Source organism: Melanostigma gelatinosum (genome assembly GCF_949748355.1).
Source record: "Melanostigma gelatinosum genome assembly, chromosome: 21".
NCBI classification, from domain to species: Eukaryota; Metazoa; Chordata; class Actinopteri; order Perciformes; family Zoarcidae; genus Melanostigma; species Melanostigma gelatinosum.
In genome coordinates, this window is record NC_136654.1 from 4559626 (window position 1) to 4580926 (window position 21301).

General features: G+C 43.9%; 4 protein-coding genes across 5 annotated transcripts; 3 read left to right on the top strand and 1 right to left on the bottom strand.

The window, feature by feature from the left end:
* Nucleotides 1-1600: 1600 nt before the first annotated feature.
* maff (v-maf avian musculoaponeurotic fibrosarcoma oncogene homolog F) lies at nucleotides 1601-4800 on the bottom strand (the record flags this gene model as incomplete). Its single annotated transcript, XM_079293213.1, is given in 4 exon segments — nucleotides 1601-2044; nucleotides 2190-2251; nucleotides 2254-2276; nucleotides 4712-4800. Coding segments are annotated over 4 exon segments (618 nt in total).
* Nucleotides 4801-6028: 1228 nt separating this feature from the next.
* Nucleotides 6029-8501, top strand: tomm22 (translocase of outer mitochondrial membrane 22 homolog (yeast)). Its single transcript, XM_079293835.1, has 4 exons — nucleotides 6029-6313; nucleotides 6779-6897; nucleotides 7132-7249; nucleotides 7441-8501. The coding sequence occupies exons 1-4, from the start codon at nucleotides 6224-6226 to the stop codon at nucleotides 7513-7515; spliced, it is 402 nt and encodes a 133-aa protein (XP_079149961.1). The 5' UTR covers nucleotides 6029-6223; the 3' UTR covers nucleotides 7516-8501.
* A 1226-nt stretch (nucleotides 8502-9727) lies between these two features.
* On the top strand, nucleotides 9728-13394 carry dmc1 (DNA meiotic recombinase 1; the record flags this gene model as incomplete). The annotated part of the gene is made up of 13 exons (XM_079293834.1): nucleotides 9728-9784; nucleotides 10090-10134; nucleotides 10237-10383; nucleotides 10512-10594; nucleotides 10826-10878; nucleotides 10991-11032; nucleotides 11127-11199; nucleotides 11521-11612; nucleotides 11705-11778; nucleotides 11901-12015; nucleotides 12187-12247; nucleotides 12339-12455; nucleotides 13325-13394. The coding sequence occupies 13 exons, from the start codon at nucleotides 9728-9730 to the stop codon at nucleotides 13392-13394; spliced, it is 1029 nt and encodes a 342-aa protein (XP_079149960.1).
* Nucleotides 13395-13785: 391 nt separating this feature from the next.
* On the top strand, nucleotides 13786-21286 carry gspt1 (G1 to S phase transition 1). 2 transcript variants are annotated; one of them, XM_079293328.1, is made up of 14 exons: nucleotides 13786-14167; nucleotides 14451-14495; nucleotides 15188-15511; nucleotides 15609-15642; nucleotides 15932-16009; nucleotides 16285-16465; nucleotides 16724-16878; nucleotides 17053-17193; nucleotides 17622-17715; nucleotides 19048-19128; nucleotides 19376-19549; nucleotides 19945-20034; nucleotides 20164-20332; nucleotides 20549-21286. In XM_079293328.1, the coding sequence occupies exons 1-14, from the start codon at nucleotides 13972-13974 to the stop codon at nucleotides 20599-20601; spliced, it is 1815 nt and encodes a 604-aa protein (XP_079149454.1). In that variant the 5' UTR covers nucleotides 13786-13971; the 3' UTR covers nucleotides 20602-21286. The 2 variants fall into 2 exon arrangements, with proteins under 2 accessions (XP_079149454.1, XP_079149455.1); XM_079293329.1 differs by having other exon boundaries at nucleotides 15191-15511.
* Nucleotides 21287-21301: the final 15 nt, after the last annotated feature.

The window sequence follows — 21301 nt, forward strand, 5'->3', positions numbered from 1 at the left end:
GCCATTGGCTTTGAGCATATTTCTACATAGCTAATAATTAACATTTTGTAAAGTAATCATCGTTGCCAAACACAATAATTAGACGTGAGAATATCCCCGGACTAGTCATAAGTAAGTACTTCTGAACACACAGAACATCACAGCACTCGTTAGCTTGTCTTTTCATAACATCTACCTTTAAATACAAATAAAATATAGAATATATCTCTGATAAATGTCACTCAACATTTTCGTCTCTCAACGGCACGTACAAACATTACAAATAAGAACACAAGACGGGAATGTATGCGGCGGATTCGCATCGGATTGAGCGTAATTCCTACCAGATGAGACTCCGCTATTACACATTTGTAGCAAAAACAAAACAAACTGACCAACATCTGTTGTTGGGAGTCTACCAGATATGAAAAGAAAGAGCAGACCGTAGCAAATTTACTGCACAGTGGAGATTGTGAAATGAGCAATGAGGGATTAGAGCTCAGAAATTCAGAGAAAGCCCAAATAAAGAAATGTGCGGTCAACAATGAGCGATTACAGTCTTGTTTTCACCCTTTCCCCTCTTAGGTTTGCATTCTCCTCACTCCCAAATACACTGAAGGCACTGCGTTAATGTGAGGAACGTGTACACGAGCAGTACAAAACTACTTTCGTAGAACAGGTAGGAAGTCACGGCGGATGCATCCAAAGAAAAAAGAAAAGAAACGCCACCGAAACCAACGGGAAGGAATTCATGACTCACAGATTCTGTGTTTTCTCAACCTTGTTCTGAACCGTGTAGCCACTTTTGCTTTCGAAACCCATGTGATCCGAACAGTTGTTAGTCTTCTCCTGTGACCCCCCCCCCGCTCCCACCTGCACGTTAAGTGACACCGTGGTTGGGAGACTCTGCATTAATGACTAACAGAAGAGAATGAATCAGACTTTGGGACATTTTCTTGCACAGTAGCAGAGACAGACGGAGAGGCCTGGGCTGGTTCGAGGAAACAGCTAGTAGCTTCAGCTGAGCAGGGAACATGTACAGTAACGGTGGTTTGTGTCGGTCTGGCTTCAGTCAGAGTCCAGTTAGTCAATGTCTACGCCCCGTGTGGACCAGGGACTGAGTGTGAGGGTTTTTTTGTGCGCGTGTGTGTGTATGTGTGTGTTGACTGTGTGAGTGCATCAGTGCTCGACGCCTCGTTCACATTAATCCGGCTGCATCTTTCTGAACAAATGCTCTGAAGTACATGTCGGCCAACTAAGCCGCAGTGTCCTCAACCAGCATGAGTGGAGGACACCTCGGTCCGGGGCCTTTGCTTTGGAAAACTACACACGGCCGCTGTCGTCGCACTCGGCTCCGTCAACACCGTGTCACGCAGGAATGAATGACTCCTGCTTACGTAAGTCCTATGGAATTTAAAAATGTGAACGAGGCGCAACGCAGACAAGTGCTTAGTATTTTCCTACTAAAGTCGTTTTCCTGTTCTTCGGCATGTGTGTGCGTGTGTATGGCGCATATATAGATATATATATATATATCTATATATGTGCCTGTGTGTGTTTGTTTGCATTGCAGGTTGTGCGTCCCCCCCCCTTCCCCTCCCCCCCAGTCCAGCAGCTCCTTCTAGGACGGCTCCTGATCTCTCTGTGGCTGAGGCTGTGGCGGACTCTTCACGATGGTGATGACCGACGCGGTGTTGAGACGCGGGGCGGTGGCCAGCAGGTTGCCCCCCCCGGCCTCCAGGCCCCGGGCGAACCTCTGGAGGGCGGCCAGTCGCGCGCCGAGCCCCTCCAGCTCTTTCCTCATGCCGGCGTTCTCCGCCCCGAGCCTCTCCACCTCCCTCTGGAGCTCCGTCTTCTGCAGCTCCAGGGCCTCGCGCTGGGACACGCGCTTCACTCGGCAGCTGGCGGCGTAGCCCCGGTTCTTCAGGGTGCGCCGGCGCTGCTTCAGCTTCTGGATCTCGTCGCGGGACATGCCGCGCAGATGCAGGTTCAATTCTCGCACCGTGAGGGACATGAGCTCGTTGTCCGACAGGACGGGCACGTTCTCGCCGCACTCCTGCTTCACCTGGAGAGAAAAAGAGTGACGGTGGAGAAGGAAGACAAGACAAAAATACGACCAATGGCGTTAAAGAATAACTGACAGGAAGGAGACCAAAACTTATTTTCAAAATAGACAGTCAAGGGCTATCACATGACTGACTGAGTTTTACCTTCAGGGCTTTGCTGCTTCTTTCTGATGTCATGATCCGACTGTCTCCGGCCTCTCCAAAACACCAGTCAACACAGATACGGACACTCTGAAAGAACAGAAACAGGACACGCACACAAAAAAATAAGTATGTTGTGACATGTGACTTGCGAATCATGCCGTTTTTTGGTTCAGATCTGGCCTGACATTCACCATCCGCTCACAAGACAGCCAGTCACGATAAAGAAAAAAGGAGAACCCGCAGATCTTTCATGCTTCTCCAAACTGCTGCTCTCTCATTAAACCCTGCGGTTTGATATTAAAAGGAAGAGGAGGTTTTGAAAGCGACGCGCCAGCCTCGGTTAGCTGGAATGGCGAGGAGGAAGTTCTCGTGCGTCTGCCCTTTCAGTTGCTCAAAGCAGGTGTCCTAACCAATCCCCTCAGCACTTCCTCTTGTCAACACAACGCCAACGGTTCAAAGCTTTCATTGTGACGTCTATTCCTCACCGTTACAAGAGACATTTAAGTGAAATGGAACACAACATTACAATAACCACTAAACTAGAAAACCGCTGAAACTTTTCTATAATGCTTTTTTCCTTTAAACGTATAAATCATAATAAAAATAGGAGGCTAGACACCGAGATCGGGTAAGTTTGCACACACTTTAATTGCTGCTGTACCAACCTGTAACAGCAGCAGTGAGAGTTTGTTTAAGTGCGTTTGGAAACGATCTCCCGTTGTTCTTACTGAACGCTTGACACAGACTGCGCGGGGACTTCCTATACTCGCCTTAAGGTCAGCTCGCGAATGTTGTTGTGTGGGATTAAAGTCCAACATCTAACTGGGCCAGCCTTCTTGACTTCTTCTCTGTGTTTTAGATCGCTGTCATGCTGATGTAAAAAAAAATGACTCTGCACTTAAACTTGAAGCTGTTTTAGCTATTTACCAATTTCGCCTCCATTGACCACATGCTGTCTGTTGACGAGGGGCTACAGTGTGTTGACTGTGTTTAGCAAAGACATCTTCTGACATTGGCATTTAATTAAGTTTTACTTTGACATTATCAAACCACAGGGTTTTCCCCACATGGCTTCGGGAGAGTGAAAGTGTGATACAGTGTACTTTCACATGTATTGCAACAGTGGGTTTTCTTCTTGACTTGCTTTCATTACAATCACGACCCGTCATATAGAAGGATATTACACTGTTATAAACGAATTAAAGGCCTTTTTGTTTAAGGAATCAAAACTGTGAAATCTAAAAAGGTAAGCACGTGTGTAGAGAGAGAGAGCAGCACGCATTCCAGTGGATGTAAAGCGAAGGCTTGATGTGTGCCGCTCTCCAGCAGCATGTCAGAAAACAAACTGGACTCCCAGCAAGGTAACCATGCTGCCAGGCAGGAGGGAGGAGGAAACGTAAACGCAAAAGGAGTCATTAAAGTTAGTCACATTTCGTCGGTTTCATTTATAGGGCCCTCGAGCTCAGTTTCAAAAATCCAATTTCCGTAAAAACTTGACGACATAATAGTAGAATTGGGCGTTAACGGTACATGTAGGCCTTAAACTCGTGTACGGTAGGTGTTGCTCCATATACAAGACGTTATGGTAACCCTAACCCTTTGCTGACATTTGACTGCATTTCCCGACATGCGTGGGATGTGGAGGTTGCAGGAATAGCGGTTGTCCGACCAGCCCGGCTGTAAACCCATGAGACCGCCGTTTCGTGAAGTCAGGGTGATTCAGCAATAAAGCGTTCAGCTCAGCTCCTCAAAGACCGCCAGTCAGTCCAAACACAGAAAACACAGCTGCGACCACGTCTCTCTGTATTTGTCCAAACAAGCACAGCATGTCCACGATGGCACCTCACTATAAATACCACTTAAGACGACGTACTTTTCGGCTCCCAGAGTGGTACGCAACAAGTGAAACGCAGCGCTGCCAAAGCTACAACTAACGCTAGTTAGCGGGGTTTGTAAAGTGAAACACCCTCGTATGAATCCAGTTTGAATTCAAAATGACTACAAAAACAAAATAGCGAACAGGGACCACCTCTGGAAACATGTATCTAGCTACGCTACATCCAGAATCCACCCGTATCCTTATACGGAGAGGAGCTGGCCAGCTTGCGGTGACGGCGCCGCTGCTATATAGTAAACAGCCATCACGAGTGCCCTCGACATCCATTTTAGTAAGACTTTAAATAATACATTTAGATTGTTTTAAAACGTACAGTTACAAAGAAGGAAGTGGGGGCATCATTTGGCTGTCAGATGTTACAAGTATAGAGGCTTAAATGTGAAGCGCGGGGCCAAATTACGAGCATCATCTTAAACATGCTAGTAATGTTAACTGTTAGCACCTAGCATCGGCGGCTTCTGACGAGCTAACCTAAAGGAGATTAAAGCAAACAGCTGCCTGCTCACTTGTCCTTGGTTGGTTGGCCAGTCCCCGGCGCAAAGAAGTAGTCTAGTGTTTGTCTGTCGCCATCACCTTCCAGCGGAATATTTTAACGTTTAATATTTAGTAAAATAATATAATTTACCTGCTGGGTCGACGCGACGCTGGCGACAAAATGTCAGTCCGCCTTTTCCCGGAATTACTCCGCTGCTCTCTGAGGTTGGATTCTTTCATTCACAAAAAACACAAGCGACCATGACGTCAGGTCTGAAGAATGAGGGCGGAGCCAACTCCGCCCCCGCGGCGTACTCCGGGAGGATGTAAACAAGGAATCCCTTCGTCCCAGAACTTTTCCATGACCAGGCCCCCTTTCGCTGTTCCAAGCAACAACAACTCTTCTGAAAAAAAGGCAAAAACACTGGGAAAGGATTGAGAGTCACCCTTTGCTGACACAAGCAGTATAAGCTATAAGATGGGGAAGTTAAAAATCAGGCAGAATCCAACAACAAAAACAAATACTGAAGCTAAAACACACACTACCCACAAACACATGTGTACTCATACTTTACAGTTTGGCATTTCATGAAAAGTGCATTTATAGGAGATTAGATTTCCCTGCTGCATGACAGACAATCAGTAGAGGTGGTCCATTATGTGTTTGTTTTTCTAACTGAGGAATTTTTATTAATTGTCAAGGATTATAGCGTTGGGACTATTTTATTATATTTAGTTACACGTTATATAGGGATATTTTCCCGTAACCTAATACATAGAAGACAAAGCATGTATCACAAATAGCCTACTTCAGAATATACTCAATTGAAGTACATATCTACAAATGTATTTTTAATGTTTTAATGTACCTGTAGTTGCAAATGTGTGTTAAACATTGGGAGTAGGAGCAACGGTTCTACTCTGACCTATATTGTACATATTCTGAGAAAAATACCATTCATTGGTTTGTCCGATGTAGCTAGCCTGCATTTGAGCTGAGTGAATATTATTGTTATATTTCATGACTGTTTTCCAGCATCACTAACATGCAAAACGGTGGCAACTTTGGTCACATCAAACATGAAAATAGACCATATAACAATAGCCATAATTTGATAACCCTTTTCGCTATGTTGTTGTGCTTAATACTCGTTTTAACAATGTACTAGTGTTCCAACCCTTCGTTCATGCTCTAAAAATGCTTATTTATTGTTCCAACAAAATACAGGTGTTTTATAATATAACAATCTATAATACTTACATTTTTGAAAGAATACATTTATATCTGCAATTAAAACAAGCTGTTCAAATCTCAGGTTGATTGATTTATCTGACTACTTGGACTCACTGCTAGCCAAAACAAACATTCTTCACATACACTGCAGGCTGCAGTCGGACAGCCTCAACGACAGGGGGCGCTGTTTGTTTCTAGATGAAGTACAAACTGACCCCTAACCTGCTGTCGTCACGTTTTCCCACTGTGACCTCGGACTGTCGTTGAACAGATGCACGCCTCCTAGCATTTAGCTTCGATGAAAACCTGGTGGAAGTCATCCGAAACACACTGAACGGACTGTCGGCTTCACGGTGTTTTCTAGCGACTTTTCCCCACCGTGCGCAAAGCTGATCCAGGCCGACAGAGAGGAGCGGGCTAGCAGGAGACATGGCCGCGATCGAGGAGCTTTCCCCCGCTGCGGGCCCGGTGTCCACCCGGCCCCCCGAGGACGAGATTGACGACGACGAAGATGAAGATGTTAGTGGCTAGTCATTCTGTGGTATTTCGGAAATGTGAATGAAAACAAATAAAATAACACAGAGTCGCTCTGTTCTTTCTGGGCTAAAGTATGACTAGCTAACACGGATGTACCGATGCTAATTAGGTAGCACCTGGGGTGATCAGGCTGTGACAAACCCTGTACGAGTCCATGGTCTGTTACAAGCTTATTGCTATAGCAATTGTGAAATAGTTAAAACATTGTTTGATCGAACTACCAGTGATTCCACTCATGTCATGTCAGTAGAAACATAATGTATCAGTGTTAACATCAGCCAAACCAACCTGTAACAAACTTCAGTATGGACCATATAGGGGGAAAAAAAACGATTTAGATTTTGAATGTATTTTTTCTTCATGCCTTTATTCATATGAGATGCTGCTTGAGTGCTTACTCAGTCATTTTGTATCACAAGTGTCATGTCTGACGTGTGTCTCCTTCAGCTGGACGAGACACTGATGGAGAGGTTGTGGGGCCTGACCGAGATGTTCCCCAACACAGTTCGCACTGCTGCTGAAGTGTCTGCACTCTGCTCTGTCTCACTGGCCAAGAAGTTTTACAGGTGGACCCGAAGTCTCACACTTTGTCACTGCAGGAATTCATACAGAGTGTTACAGTAGCCCAGTGGATCAAGAGATGAACTACTAATTCATAGGCCTGATCCCAGCAGCAGCCAGTGGTCCTGTCTTTGTTTTACGAAGTTAGACTCACATCTTACCAAACAGTTACACATTGTAAATCACTGGAGGCTCATCTTAAAAATCAGAAACTAATCAGGTTTTTAAACTTGTTCCAGTTTTTCCCGCTCGGCTCTCTGGGTCGGTACTACCTCCTTCATGATCTTGGTGCTGCCTGTTGTGTTCGAGACGGAAAGACTACAGCTAGAGCAGCAGCAGATACAACAGCAGAGACAGGTGAGCGTTCCTGTGCATGTACGATAACCAGTAGCTAAGAGATGGCCACAAACACTTACGGTTTTACAGGTGTGGGGAAGCAAGCGTTGACGCCGAGGACTGGTCGCAGTATGAACAGGGATTTGCAATTTCTAATGTGCTGTTTGAGTACACCGGTGAGCAACCTGAACGATCGACTCTTTCGCTTCCAGATCCTGTTGGGGCCCAACACTGGAATGTCTGGCGGGATGCCGGGCATGATGCCTCCTGCACCTGGCAAGATGTGAGACACGGAAAAGGGCCGACATGAACCTGAGATCTGCTGCTCAGCGGTACAGCTGGGGGAGGCCGGTCGCAAGGAGAGACAGAGAGACCGTGGAGAAGGGCAAAGAACTGCAGTTTAGAGAAAAGAGAAGCAAAAGCTGGATGTCAGCAGCATGAAAGGCCCACTCCAAACATATTGGATTGGAAGGAGGATGTGATGCGATTCTGACACTTCTCTCTCACTGTCTCTCCTTACTCCAACATCATGCAGAGACTTATTTCCAGGAGCACTGCTTCTGTTTTCTTTTTCATTTTTTAAATAAATCAACATGAATAATTTGTTCTTTAGGGGATAGCAGGTATAAGTGGATACATTGAAAGCAAAAAGGTTACCAACCGTATGTCTCGGTTTTTGCAGCCTGAAGAACATATGTGCTATACTCACAGTATTTTAGCAGTTTTGTTCATCGTCATCTAACGGGACAGGTCTGATGCATTGTGAACCGCACTGTAAATGCTATTCATACACGTGGTCGACAGGATGGCCTCTTGAAGTTCGACAAGATAAACATCACTCTTTTCTATGTGGCCCATTCCTATGTGTGCATTTGTCACAGTTCAAATGTAGACTATCTACAGTGTGTATGATGGAGTGCAATGTCTCTCACATCAGTTATTTGATTGATTGCATTGCTCTAGTTTTAAGCAACAGATTGTATAATGCAGCAACACCAGATTCCATGGTGTTAAATTATTCAAAGATTGTTGGGTCCTTTTCTCTTGATGGTGTGTGTGAAGAGTGAAATTATATTGTCATTGAAGACGGGACACATGTCATACGGTTTTGGACAAATATGGTGGTTGAGGGAAAACGTATGCTAAATATTTCAATGTTGTTCTGACATGTCCAGTCTGCGTTGTTATTTTATGTTCTCTTTTGACATGTGAATTTACAATCTCTTTCCTCTTTTCAGTAAGCAAACACATGTCTCTGTTTTCTGTTCAACATGATTGCGGTAATTAAAACACCAAATCAAAAGGAAAGTTAAGAGTTTACTGTCAGCACGTTTGTTTTGTGTCGTCAAACAGCAAGTAGGGATTTATGAATGACAGACCAGGCTAAGTTATATTATTATTAAAGACGTTAACAAATAATTCATTCAAGTTTTATAATATCAAAATGAGGGTAAATGAATGTAAGAATATTTTTCAATGAATACTTATGATTTTATTTACAAATTGTAGATATATTTTGTCAAATATAAGTATTGGACTCAAATTCCTTATACATCTTTTGACAGCAGACATTTTTACTTTTCATAGCAGGAAAAGCACACGTGCAATCATGACATTAATTATTGTGATTACCTAAGACCTGGAACCTGAGCAACTAAATATAATGCAGCCATAATTGATGTTATTATGAAAACGTGTGCTTGTCCTGCTGTGGCATATCAACATGTCTGCAATGAAAATGTTCCATTATTGTAGTCGCGATGACACCCTAAAATAATAATCAATTTTCAGAATGCAGCACATGCATTTTCAAGCACTATAAAGAGTAGTAAATACAGAATATCTCTGCACACATTTTGTAATGCCTGTGTCCAATGCTGCATTCACTGCTCTTTTTCAGCCCAGTCTTTTGAGTGATAATGGGAACGTGTTCTCTTTTGGCTCAGATCAGTAACTAATGAGCATTTTTGAAAATCACTATAACTTATAAACACTTTAAACCCAGTTATGAAGTTGTACAGGTTCCCATTTAAAATCAATAATTGTTGGCAATGTCACGATACATCCATAGTTTATGTTCGTTCAATTGATAAATTTATAATTTCCGACTGCACCTGAACGGACTAAAATCGCGAATTCCCGCCGGTTGCCTCACGCGACCTCCTTCAAGAGCCAAAGAGCACTGCCTTTTAACTTAAGATAGTATTTTTTTAGTCAGTATCTCTTGTCGTGTTGTTGCTAACGCTATTTAACAAGAATATATCCTAGTTGTGATAGTTTTACTGACAGTCTTGTTGATGTTGTGAGCAGCTGATAGACAAGAGTAACAGCTAATTAGCTATTAATAGCAAGCGTTAGCTACGTTAGCATTTACACAGACAGGTTAGCATTAGCTACATTAACTTAGCTGACCCGGGCTAAAGATACTTGCTGATTGACAGCAACTGAATCAGCCAAAATCCGTTTTATCGTCAACGTTTAACCCACACTACATTGAAAATGAAAGCTGCAGATGATCAGGTTGTTGATGAGGATACTAGTTTTCAGGATGATGAGGTAAGATAATATATTGTAGCATTTTAATTTATCTGGCCTTCTATTACTAGACAAATCCCCCACATCTGTCAAACATTTGAAATGACCAAGCTGACCAGAATCAATTTATATTCATATATAGATTTTTTTTAATTATTCATAACAATAATTTAGGTAAAAACACTGTATGACAACAGTGTGACAGTCTAATTAATACAAATGTATTACTAAGTTATATTACAAATGTTTTTTTATGGTAAATCTTCCCAATAATGAAGTTTACTTCTCAGCGACTAACTCATGTCGATTTTCTTTGTCTTCAACAGGAAACCTTCTTCCAAGACATTGACCTCCTACAGAAACATGGGATAGTGAGTATACAGCAGGGCTGTGACACAGTCAGAGTTTCTCATCAGATCAAAAGTCAGTTGTCTCTGTCAATATGTCTCTGTCCTTCCAACCTGTGACCACAGAATGTGGCAGACATCAAGAAGATGAAGTTAGTGGGTATCTGCACAGTGAAGGGGATCCAGATGACGACTAAGAAGGCTCTGTGCAACATCAAGGGCCTGTCAGAGGCAAAAGTGGAGAAGATCAAGGAGGCTGCTGGGAAAATGCTGGTAAAACAGGATTTTCTACTCGTGAATTTAATGTCATTCTTCAACCTGGACCACGTTATTCTGGTGGCCTTAAGACTGAATTACTTGAGACTATTTTTTTGTATTGGATAATTTTCTTTACATTGTAGAATGTTGGTTTCCAGACCGCCTTTGAGTACAGTGCAAAGAGGAAGCAGGTGTTCCACATCACAACCGGGAGCCAGGAGTTTGAGTTAAGATTTACTCTTAACATTGATAACAAGTATTTACCAGATGCACTGACACTTACAAATGATGTTTGGCTTTACTATAATATGTATTTGGCTGGTATGGTAAAGTTTTCCACATTGGGATTAACCAGCAGATGCTGTGCCTCGGTGGATAAAGACTTTTAAGTTAGTTTCTCTGATTGTGAATCTGTTAAAAATATTCCTGATTGTAAGTAAACCTTTCATCTCTCCAGTAAACTCTTGGGTGGAGGTGTAGAGAGTATGGCTATCACGGAGGCCTTTGGAGGTGAGGAGATGTCTTCCTACCGCTAAATATACTGTGTATGCTTATATTGTTTTAACATCACTCAGTTTTCTGCACTGGCTCAAAACTATCACGACACTATTTCATCCGACAGAGTTCCGCACAGGGAAAACCCAGCTGTCTCACACATTCTGTGGTAAGTTAGGAGCCTTTTTTGAAAATGGCTGCCTCAAAGTGAAAGATAAAACAACACCGTGCAAGTCAAATAAAACAGATGTTGTTTTGTCCAGTCACTGCTCAGCTGCCAGGCGAGGATGGCTACCCGGGCGGGAAAGTCATCTTCATTGACACAGAGAACACCTTGTATCCTCGTAACGATTGGAACAACCGTACGGCGTGTGTGCTGTGCACTTTGGTTGGTGTTTCAATCGACGGCTCCCTTCACTGACGTATCATGTGTTTATTTGTTGTCCCAGGAAGAACCCTGGCGATAGATAGCGCTGCATTGCCCCATACATATCATCCTACCACCTGCTGATTTAGAAAACATCTTTATGAGAGATGTTGCTCCAGAAGTCGTCCTAATGTGACGATACAATGACCGTTCATGTGTGTATCAGTAGGTATTCTTCGCGTTGTTCTGTGTCACTTCATCCTTCACTAGCACCTTGACTCTGGTCCAAGTCGTCCGGACCGACTGAAAGACATCGCCGACAGGTTTAATGTGGACCACGGTGCTGTGCTGGACAACGTGCTTTACGCCCGGGCCTATACCAGTACGAACACACACTTCCTTTAGACCAGAGAACCTTTGGACACATTTGTGGTGTGCAAAGGAAATTTAACTTTTGTTCTTTTTTCTTCTCAGGTGAACACCAGATGGAGCTGTTGGACTTTGTAGCTGCCAAATTCCATGAGGAAGGAGGAGTCTTCAAACTTTTGGTGAGGATCAGAATGGACTCAAGGAACTTATTCACATATTCATCATATTCATGGTTGTACTTCCCCCTCTCTATTTTAGTAGTGCTCTGTGAAGCTAAGCATGAATTCCTCCCTGTTGTCAGATCATCGACTCCATCATGGCTCTGTTCAGAGTAGACTTCTCTGGTCGAGGCGAGCTGGCTGAGCGGCAGCAGAAACTGGCCCAGATGCTCTCCAGGCTGCAGAAGATCTCTGAAGGTCTGAACCAGGACTGTGCTCTCACAAACATCCGCCATATATATATATAATAACTGGCACGTACAGGGAATATCTGCAGAAATGCATAAAGTATAAAGGAGTAATGTTCCAAATAATGACAAATGTTTTAGGATTTTGCCCATGTCTGGTTTTCATTTCTGTTTTTCTTAGAGTACAACGTAGCAGTGTTCATCACCAACCAAATGACAGCTGATCCCGGTGCAGGAATGACGTAAGTCATTCCGAATAAATCCGACACGTTTCGTGTTTGTAATTCTGTTTCAAGCTTTGATTTGATGTTTCTTTGTCTGCCCTCGTTTTAGGTTTCAAGCTGATCCCAAGAAGCCGATTGGTGGGCATATCCTGGCCCACGCCTCCACCACACGGATCAGCTTGAGGAAAGGGCGTGCGGAGATGAGAATTGCCAAAATATTTGACAGGTAGTTGGCTGTTTTATTTTGGGGAATGCAGGATTTTTTTTTTTTGATTCAGTCAATTATGACGCACAGCACATTGTTATGTTAAAGGTTCAGCTGACTTTATCATCTGCCATGAGCGAAAAGGATCTCGCAGACAAGATATCACAATAAAACACATTAAATAAGAACACATGTGTGCAAACATCAGCCTGAGATCAGAACAACCAGCCAATGAATCACAAGCCATTCACTGTGAAGAGCTATTAAACATGCACACTTCATTCAGTACATAAATCTCATGCAAACGAACACATCTCATTTAACATGTTTACAAGAAAACCCACGATCTGTAAACTGTAAAAGAAAACAAACCAATTAGTATGTTTTCTCTCGTAGCAATTTTATTAAATACTTTAGCATGTCTGCTGCAAATTACAGTTGACCTTTCACTTCCTTTTACCATGATGTCAGATGACATGTGATTTTCCGTATCCTGATAGATGGTGTGATATCACAACCAGGTCTTCTGCATATTATCAAGCTCAAGGCCTTGGACTTCGTTTAACATCGTTTAACTTCGACTGTGTGTCCTCAAGTAATATCCCACCCCAAAGCTTATCTTGTGATTTGAGTATTAAACACTCCATTTTCAACATGAGCCTATCTTTGTACCTGCTCATTATCAGCATAGTCCTAATATGAAAATGTATCTTTAAACACACCGTTGGTGGTTCTAGCGTGGTCTGAATAAATTAAAAGGGGATGCTTAGACTAGATTGTTAAGGGCTTTAACCTGGTCTGAGAAATGAACTCAGACCTCAGTTTTATTTGAACAGCGAAAATATTTTGGACTCACATTTGCTCTCTCTCTCCTTCTTGATATCCTCCAGTCCTGATATGCCTGAGAATGAGGCCACTTTTGCCATCTGTGCCGGAGGAGTTAGTGATGCCAAAGAGTGAAGAATAAAAGGAGAAGAATGTTGACATAGTCCTCTGTTACCATCGGTTTAAAGTTATTTCACGTATTTTTAATGGATTTATTTATTGAGTTTCATAACTTTTATATAATATATTAACTTCTTAAAGTTACACTGGCAATCTTGTACCATGGTACTTTTGATGTATTTATTCTACACTTTGTTGTATTTTTACTGTGTTTTGATGTTGGAATAAACACCAAAAAAGTCAAGACTCTGTTATGCACTTTTTTTCAATAGTATATAGTTCCTGAGATCGCTCAAATTACCGACAGAGATAAGAATGTGAAGTTAGCGGTAACGTGACGGTACAGTGAGCAGAAGTCCGGTGCTGGCCTCTCGCGGTGTTTGCAGGACGTGCAGCGGCTGTACGCCACTTCTCGTCGGCTACGGGATCCATATGCTTGCGAAAGCAAGGCTTAACAAAGCGATGGCAACTTCACCAAATGTGCTGCTAAGAGTCTAAAACACACCGGTAACTCAACGCGTCTTCACGGAACTCTAAAGAACCACCCACCTCCCCGGTAGCGGAAAGCTTGTCAACTCCGGTGAAAGGAGCGATGGACCCGAGAGACACAGCCCCGGATTCGTGGGAGCTAGAGGAGGATGCCGAGGCCCCGGCTGCCGCAACGGAGCTCCCGGCCGCCTTCGCTGCTCTCAACGTGAACGCCAAGCCCTTTGTACCCAACATCAACGCCCCGGCGTTCATACCGACCGTGTTTCAAGCCAGCGCCGTGGAAATTCCGGCTTCAGACGGTGAGAGAACGGCCCGACAAGCTGGCTGGAAGTTAGCTTAGCTCGCTTGCTAATCCAGCTACGTTAGCATTCCTCTGTGCTCGGACCAGCCACGGTGCCACAGTTATCGCGTTTCCGCTAACGAATCAACAAGTCGGCTCGAGTATTAGTCGTGTGTTATAGTGGCGCAATAGCTGCTTTATAACTCGGTAACGGCCGCAAACAAGACGTTAAAACCTGTGAACACGCTGTGTCAAATGAATATTTATGAAAGTTTGACATGCTTTGCTTTCTCACTTCAAAGGTGCCCCGGATACAGTTGCCAGCATGGAGGTGGCAGAAACAGCAGGTACGCACGAGTCACAGTGGTGTTAAGGTTATCGCGTTACTGATCAGGTTAGGGTTACGGGCTCAGGTGTGTGCATTTACCTGCAGCCAGATTTGACAATCTCACACCAGACCTCGTGCAGACTGGGAGAACAAGTGTGCTCGTGACTTGTAAGTTAACTTATGAGCCATATTTGGCAGAGGTAATCCTATGTGCGCGAGGCCTACGTATAATATGATGCAACCTAACTTGTCCCTGCTCGAAATAGACTTACCATTGGCCCATAGTGGGGTGTGTGTGTGAGGCCTGCTGTTTGTCAGACCAACTTTAATATGTTCCACCACTTTGTGCTGCCTAGTTCTAATATGCCTGAGTCAGGCAAAGTCAGATGCGGTGGGCCTCTACTCGAGTTACAGAAAAGCTGGTGGTGTTTTTGTTTTCTAATAAGAGTGACACAAGGGGGGGTCTTTATATGACACAGGCATGCTCCATGTGTGCAAAATGGGATCTCATTCCAAATGTGGTAAAAGGTTGGTAAAGTTTGGAATACACATGAAACTGACAGAAAGGATTCACTCATGATCAGACTGCAGGTTTTTATTCCAGCCAAAAAGTATGTTATATCATTACTTAGTTCCTCCAAGCTGTGGGTTGCCTTTAGCATCCACACCTGGCGGAGAAATAACAGGTGTCGTGAATGTGTATGGTTCCAGCAGCTTCTATGGTTCCAGCAGCTTCTATGGTTCCAGCAGCTCCGGTGGAGAATGGCGGCACGGAGGCAGACATGACCACAGAGGAGGAGACGTGGGAGCAGAAGGAGGAGCCTGGGGGAGAAGGAGAGGGAGGAGGAGGAGGAGGAGGAGGACGACAGGAGGACCTGGGTTCAGGAGGAGCCTGTGAAGAGGGCACCACGAGGATTGAGGACGAGGAGATGATGGAGGAGGAAGAGGAGGAGATGCCCATGCCCAAGGTGGCGCCGGGCCCGCCCAACGCCCCCAAGAAAGAACATGTGAACGTGGTCTTCATCGGTCACGTGGGTGCGTCTCGTGTGTGTGTGTGTGTGTGTTTGTCTTTCATTGATCTTAGAAAGACTGTGGACTGTTTTATTGACCTCGCGATGTTTGTGTCTGGTAGATGCCGGTAAATCAACGATTGGAGGACAGATCATGTGAGTAATCCATTGTTCGTGATCTGTGTTGCCTGATCACAGGGCTGCACAATGGATAACAACATCTAGTATTTATCTTAAACTCGTAAAGTGACCCTTTTTAGTTCATTTGTAATTTAATTAAACCGTGTCAAACAATTAAAATCCATGTTAATTGTCGGCTACAATGCAACAGGTGGCCTCTTATACAGCACAGTGTTTTCCAGTTCAATTTTTGCCTCCATAATGACAAAGATACAATAAATAATGCTCCGACCACGTGTCCATTTCTTTGTTTTCTCCTTTCTAGGTACTTAACTGGAATGGTGGAAAAGCGAACCCTGGAAAAATATGAAAGAGAAGCGAAAGAAAAGAACAGGGAGACATGGTGAGGGCGGCCATCTTTATGTTCTTGTCTAAAACCAGCATGCATTTGATTGTGTTAAGTATGAACATATGGGAACAAATTGCAGTAAGCCGCTTAAAGTATATTAATGAAAGCGTTACATTTGACCTATACCACATGTTGTTTTGCATGTTTTTCAATGGGAATCATTTAAGCAAATATCACAACGGTTTTGATGATAACAGGCTTGTTTGGCCCTCGGCAATCTCACGTTGCTCATAGCAGAGTTATGAATAAGTGAATACGGTTTGTTGCAGGTACCTGTCGTGGGCGCTGGACACGAACCAGGAGGAGAGAGACAAAGGGAAGACGGTCGAGGTCGGGAGAGCTTACTTTGAGACGGAGAAAAAACACTTCACCATCCTGGATGCCCCCGGACACAAGAGCTTCGTCCCCAACATGATTGGCGGAGCGTCACAAGCCGACCTGGCAGTCCTGGTGAGACGGACAGGGACATGAAAGTACCGCTAGCTAGCCCTAAACCTCAGACACACAGACCAAATCCTGTACTGACTGAAGTTATTTATATTTATATCTTGTACAAAAAGCATATACGTCCATGGAAGCTTCTCAAACCACCTCAGCAGCATATTCCATTTTCCAATGCCCCTCTTTGTTATATATTCTATGAATATGTTCTTTAAAATGCCACTAAATGCTGGAATTCCCTCTGCCTCTGGTATTGGTTCGTATCAGGTGATTTCGGCAAGAAAGGGGGAGTTTGAGACCGGCTTTGAGAAGGGTGGACAGACACGGGAACATGCCATGCTGGCTAAAACGGCCGGAGTCAAGCACCTCATTGTCCTGGTCAACAAGATGGATGACCCCACAGTCCACTGGAGCCTAGACAGGTGAGCTAGGACGTTTGGGGGGGGGGGGGAAGATGCGTGTTTTATTTTGGCTTTAATGCCGTGTCGGTGGTCTGTTTTATTCAGATGTTCCCACAAGACTTCTGGCACATTCTTTTGGAAAGATTCATGCATATTTTAGTAAACAATCATGTTTTTTTCCTGACTTTTCTGCAGGTATGAAGAGTGTAAGGAGAAGCTGGTTCCATTTCTAAAGAAGGTGGGCTTCAACCCTAAGAAGGACATCCACTTTATGCCTTGCTCCGGACTCACAGGTTCCAACCTCAAGGACCCCGTACCCGAGTGCCTCTGGTACACGTAAGTGGGCTCTGGGGGTGCGTTTGTATGGCAGTGCAAATCCCGGTGAAACTCCAATCCTTCCCATTTGATTGGACCGCTTAAAAGTGGGCGGGCTCAGAGTGTTGCTCAATACGGAGCCAAAGACAGTAGGTAGAAAAGGATCACGGTTGTGTTTATTTATCATTTTACATGTGAGGTTTTGTTTGTATTTGTTCTTAATGCAATATCTTCTGCTGCTTCTGTCCTGATCCACAGCTGTGCTTTGATCCAAACCTTTTCTAAATCTGCCAGAACACTCTTGAAATAAAAGTCATAGTTTTCACACAACTCGCACAGTCAGCCGTGGTCGGACACAGTAGTTGCACTCATGAAGATATTTCTGACTGTTTTATGATTTTCTTTTTTTGATTTTTTTATGACTGGTGATTTTCTTTGTTCTTTACCAGGGGTTTGCCATTTATTGCCCATCTGGACAGTTTGCCGAACTTCACCAGATCCAACGATGGACCAGTCAGGCTACCTATTGTAGACAAGTACAAGGTGAGCAGCTGGAGGCCGTTTGCTCTCTTTCTAAAGAGAGGAAAACCCAAATCCGTGTGCAGCTCTTCTTCTCTGCTGCACCGTGTGGGCGACACATTTCTTTTGGTTTTCGTTCCTTTGGCCAAAATCTGTTTATGTTCCCTCTGCAGTTTGTCATTCTCCTTCCGGTTGGGCGTGTATCCAAGAGCAAACCAACATGCTTACACACACACACACACACACTGCAGCCTCTGCAAAGTCATTTCTCTTTAAGATAATTCAGCGTCTTGGCACTTGCCTGAGTTTAGATGTTGGAAGCGGTTCAACACATTCTGTCAGTGTTGGTGGAGTTATTTTGGAGCTGCCTCAGTTTTCCCTGCATTAATCATCTTTCTCTTTTCCACGTCTCATCTTTTCTCGTTATCCTCTTGTCTTTAAGTTGTACAAATACTCCTCTCGCTCTCTCTCTCTGTGATTTGCATAAGCGGTTGTATGATTAAGTAGTCTCAACTGGAGTTCTTCCTGGTGTAAGGGGGGATTATGGATCAGTAAACTGGGTGCCGCATACTAACGGTCCAGGATTTCCATACAGCAAGCGGATCCAGCTGTGGATAAAACAATTATTACCCCTGATTATTTTGGGAGGGATACTGGAAATCCCGGTTGTCAACCGCAGTCAAAAATCCTCTTCCAAATTTGTACTTTATTCTAACTGTGTTCTTGAAACTGTGGTTCTAGACTGCTACACACAAACACATCATTTCACCCACAAAATGACCATTTGTACATCAATCACTTGCATTGAAGTTAAATGTGGCCCCCATTTACTTCAATTCATCTCACATGCTTCCAAGATGAATTGAAGTGAACGGGTGCCGCTTTTAACTTCAATTCATCACGGCCGTTCTCCACTTTTTTTGTCTGTTGTGGAGGCATGCGAGAAGGACTTTTTCTTAAAAAATTCAAGGTAACACGGGGGGAGCAATTGACACAAATGGTAATTTTGTGTGAAAAGTATTCCTTTGATGGGTTGAAGATGCTTCTGTGATAAAGTTACACAAATACTGCGTAATGGACAATAGTGCGAGAGAAAGCAAAAGTGATCAGTTGCTCTCATACTGGAGGTCAACAGTAAGCGTCGGCATTAAAGTCCCATTAGCCTGCTCATATTTGCCTGCTGGATACATGGTTTTCATTGGACAGTGACAAAATGCTGTATTTCCCACTATGACGTTTACCTCTACTGTTATGGTCCCGCACTCATAACACAGGACGCATAACACAACGAATAAGCATCAAGTCACTGAAACGCTCTGATCCTTCCTTCTGAACTTGGCGTTTGTGTCCTTGCAGGACATGGGCACAGTTATTCTCGGCAAGCTGGAGTCTGGATGCATCAGTAAAGCCCAGCAGCTGGTCATGATGCCTAACAGGGTGAGATCTCCTCCGTGTGACTCTGCTGCTTCTCACAAGGGACCGATAAAACCATCCACTGGAAATAAGTCCACGGCCTCATTCTTGATTTTAATTCACCGCAGCCTCGATGGAAAGAAGATCCTGTAATCATAATGATATAGTTTCAGTGCTAACACCAGCAACACATCCTGTTTATGTACAATAATATGTTTATTTCAATTTGTGTGTGTGTGTGTGTGTGTGTGTGTGTGTGTGTGTGTTGCAGCACACAGTGGAGGTATTGATTCTGCTGAGCGACGACGTGGAGACAGACGATGCGTGTCCCGGAGAGAATCTCAAGTTGAGGCTGAAGGGCATCGAGGAGGAAGAAATCCTCCCCGGCTTCATCCTGTGCAGCCCCGACAACCTCTGCCACTCCGGCCGCACCTTCGACGCACAGGTACAACAACAACAACATCATCAACAACAACAGAAGAGCAAAGCCACTGCATGCGGGCGCATCTGTGTCCTCATCTGACTTTTCAGAGTCATTACTTGTGGGCAGAATTTCAATTAATCTCTTCAGGTCGAGGCTTAATTAGCTCTCATTTATTTAATTTGATGCTAACAGCTAGACTCTCCGCCGCTCACTCCTGTCGATTCCAACCCATTTAATCAGTTAAAGACACATTTTAAACCTATTTGGCACTCTGTTGCTTGTTTTTGACTAATTTGAAGAGAGTATAGATAATGAACTGCTATATCCGGCTCTGTTTCAATGCTATATTTAAGTATTATGAATATCGTGATTTAATAATCCCTTTGGATGATGCACATTTTCTCCTTTTATTCCAGATCGTCATAATTGAGCACAAATCAATCATTTGTCCTGGTTACAATGCAGTCCTTCATATCCACACCTGCATTGAAGAAGTGCAAATCTCAGTAAGTTACTACACCACGTTCGAAGCAGTTGCTGAAATGATTTACGCTACTAGAGTGTGTCTTTTTGATCGCCCCCCCCCCCCTGGCCGTACTGGACTGTGGTTCTAAACTTTATAATCCTGACTGCAGGCCTTAATCTGTATGGTGGACAAGAAATCAGGGGAGAAAAGCAAAACACGACCGCGCTTCGTGAAGCAGGACCAGGTGTGTATCGCCAGGCTCCGGGCAGCTGGAGTCATCTGCTTAGAGACTTTCAAAGACTTCCCTCAGATGGGACGATTCACACTGCGAGACGAAGGTAAGGACTGTGTGTGTGTGTGTGTTTGTAAGACACTTTGAGCATGTTTATCTTAAACTAATAGATTTTGCACAACTTGCCTACGGACATGGATGTTACCGCAGAGATAACATATTGTTTATTTGATCGCTCCTGTGCACATCACGGCTTATTTCTCCAATGATTTGAATCCCCCGTCATGTCCCTCACTTCTCTCTTCGTGTGCGTCTCCTCCAGGCAAAACTATCGCCATCGGCAAAGTGCTGAAGCTGGTGCCAGAAAAGGACTAAATTCAACGGCGGCAGCATGCATGGAGTTCTTCCACCCGTTACCAGAGGAGAAACCGCTGCTACAGCCGACCCAAACAGCCACTCTCTCTTTACACCCAAGTATGCTGAAGAGAAGAGCAATGACAACGAGGAGTGATGAAGGAGATTAAAATGGCTCAAATGAAGAAAACAAGACTGAATCAGTTTTTATGATGAACAATATGAAACTAGAGACCAAGTCCAGTGTGTCAGCTTTCTCATATTGAGAGCTCAGCTATGCCACTAATGTAGCTACACGCCCCCCACCCACCCCCCCCTTCTGTACTCCCACGGCTAACCGCGCAGTCGGCTGGCCCCGCCATTTGTTTTTAGAATGGAGATGGATGCAGTGTAACCGAGCTTGGGGAAGAAAAAACGAATTCTATAGACTGGTTTCATATACTGCTAAAGTCCAGAGTTAGCCTGTACCGTAATTACAATTTGCAGAGAGTACATGTCCCGTTTTAAGAGTGGGATTAAGAATCCAACGGACTTTTTAATTTGGTTTTAACTATTGCCAGAATTTTGGACTCTCTCCATATGAAATGGTTTAATTTGATTGAGCTCACATGCTACTCATGAACACACTCACACAAACAGACACACACAGCTGTTACATAATCTAAACTGAAAATAAATGATCAAGCTGCAACACAAAGGTGTATTTGTTTCCCTTTTAATA

Bases quoted from the DNA above. Each gene is read 5' to 3' on its own strand.
- tomm22 (XM_079293835.1), top strand. From the start codon at position 6,224: ATGGCCGCGATCGAGGAGCTTTCCCCCGCTGCGGGCCCGGTGTCCACC. The intron at 6,314-6,778 runs GTTAGTGGCTAG...TGTCTCCTTCAG, and splicing joins ACGACGACGAAGATGAAGAT to CTGGACGAGACACTGATGGA. The intron at 6,898-7,131 runs GTGGACCCGAAG...AACTTGTTCCAG, and splicing joins CTGGCCAAGAAGTTTTACAG to TTTTTCCCGCTCGGCTCTCT.
- gspt1 (XM_079293328.1), top strand. From the start codon at position 13,972: ATGGACCCGAGAGACACAGCCCCGGATTCGTGGGAGCTAGAGGAGGAT. The intron at 16,879-17,052 runs GTGAGCTAGGAC...ACTTTTCTGCAG, and splicing joins GTCCACTGGAGCCTAGACAG to GTATGAAGAGTGTAAGGAGA. The intron at 20,035-20,163 runs GTAAGTTACTAC...TCCTGACTGCAG, and splicing joins TTGAAGAAGTGCAAATCTCA to GCCTTAATCTGTATGGTGGA.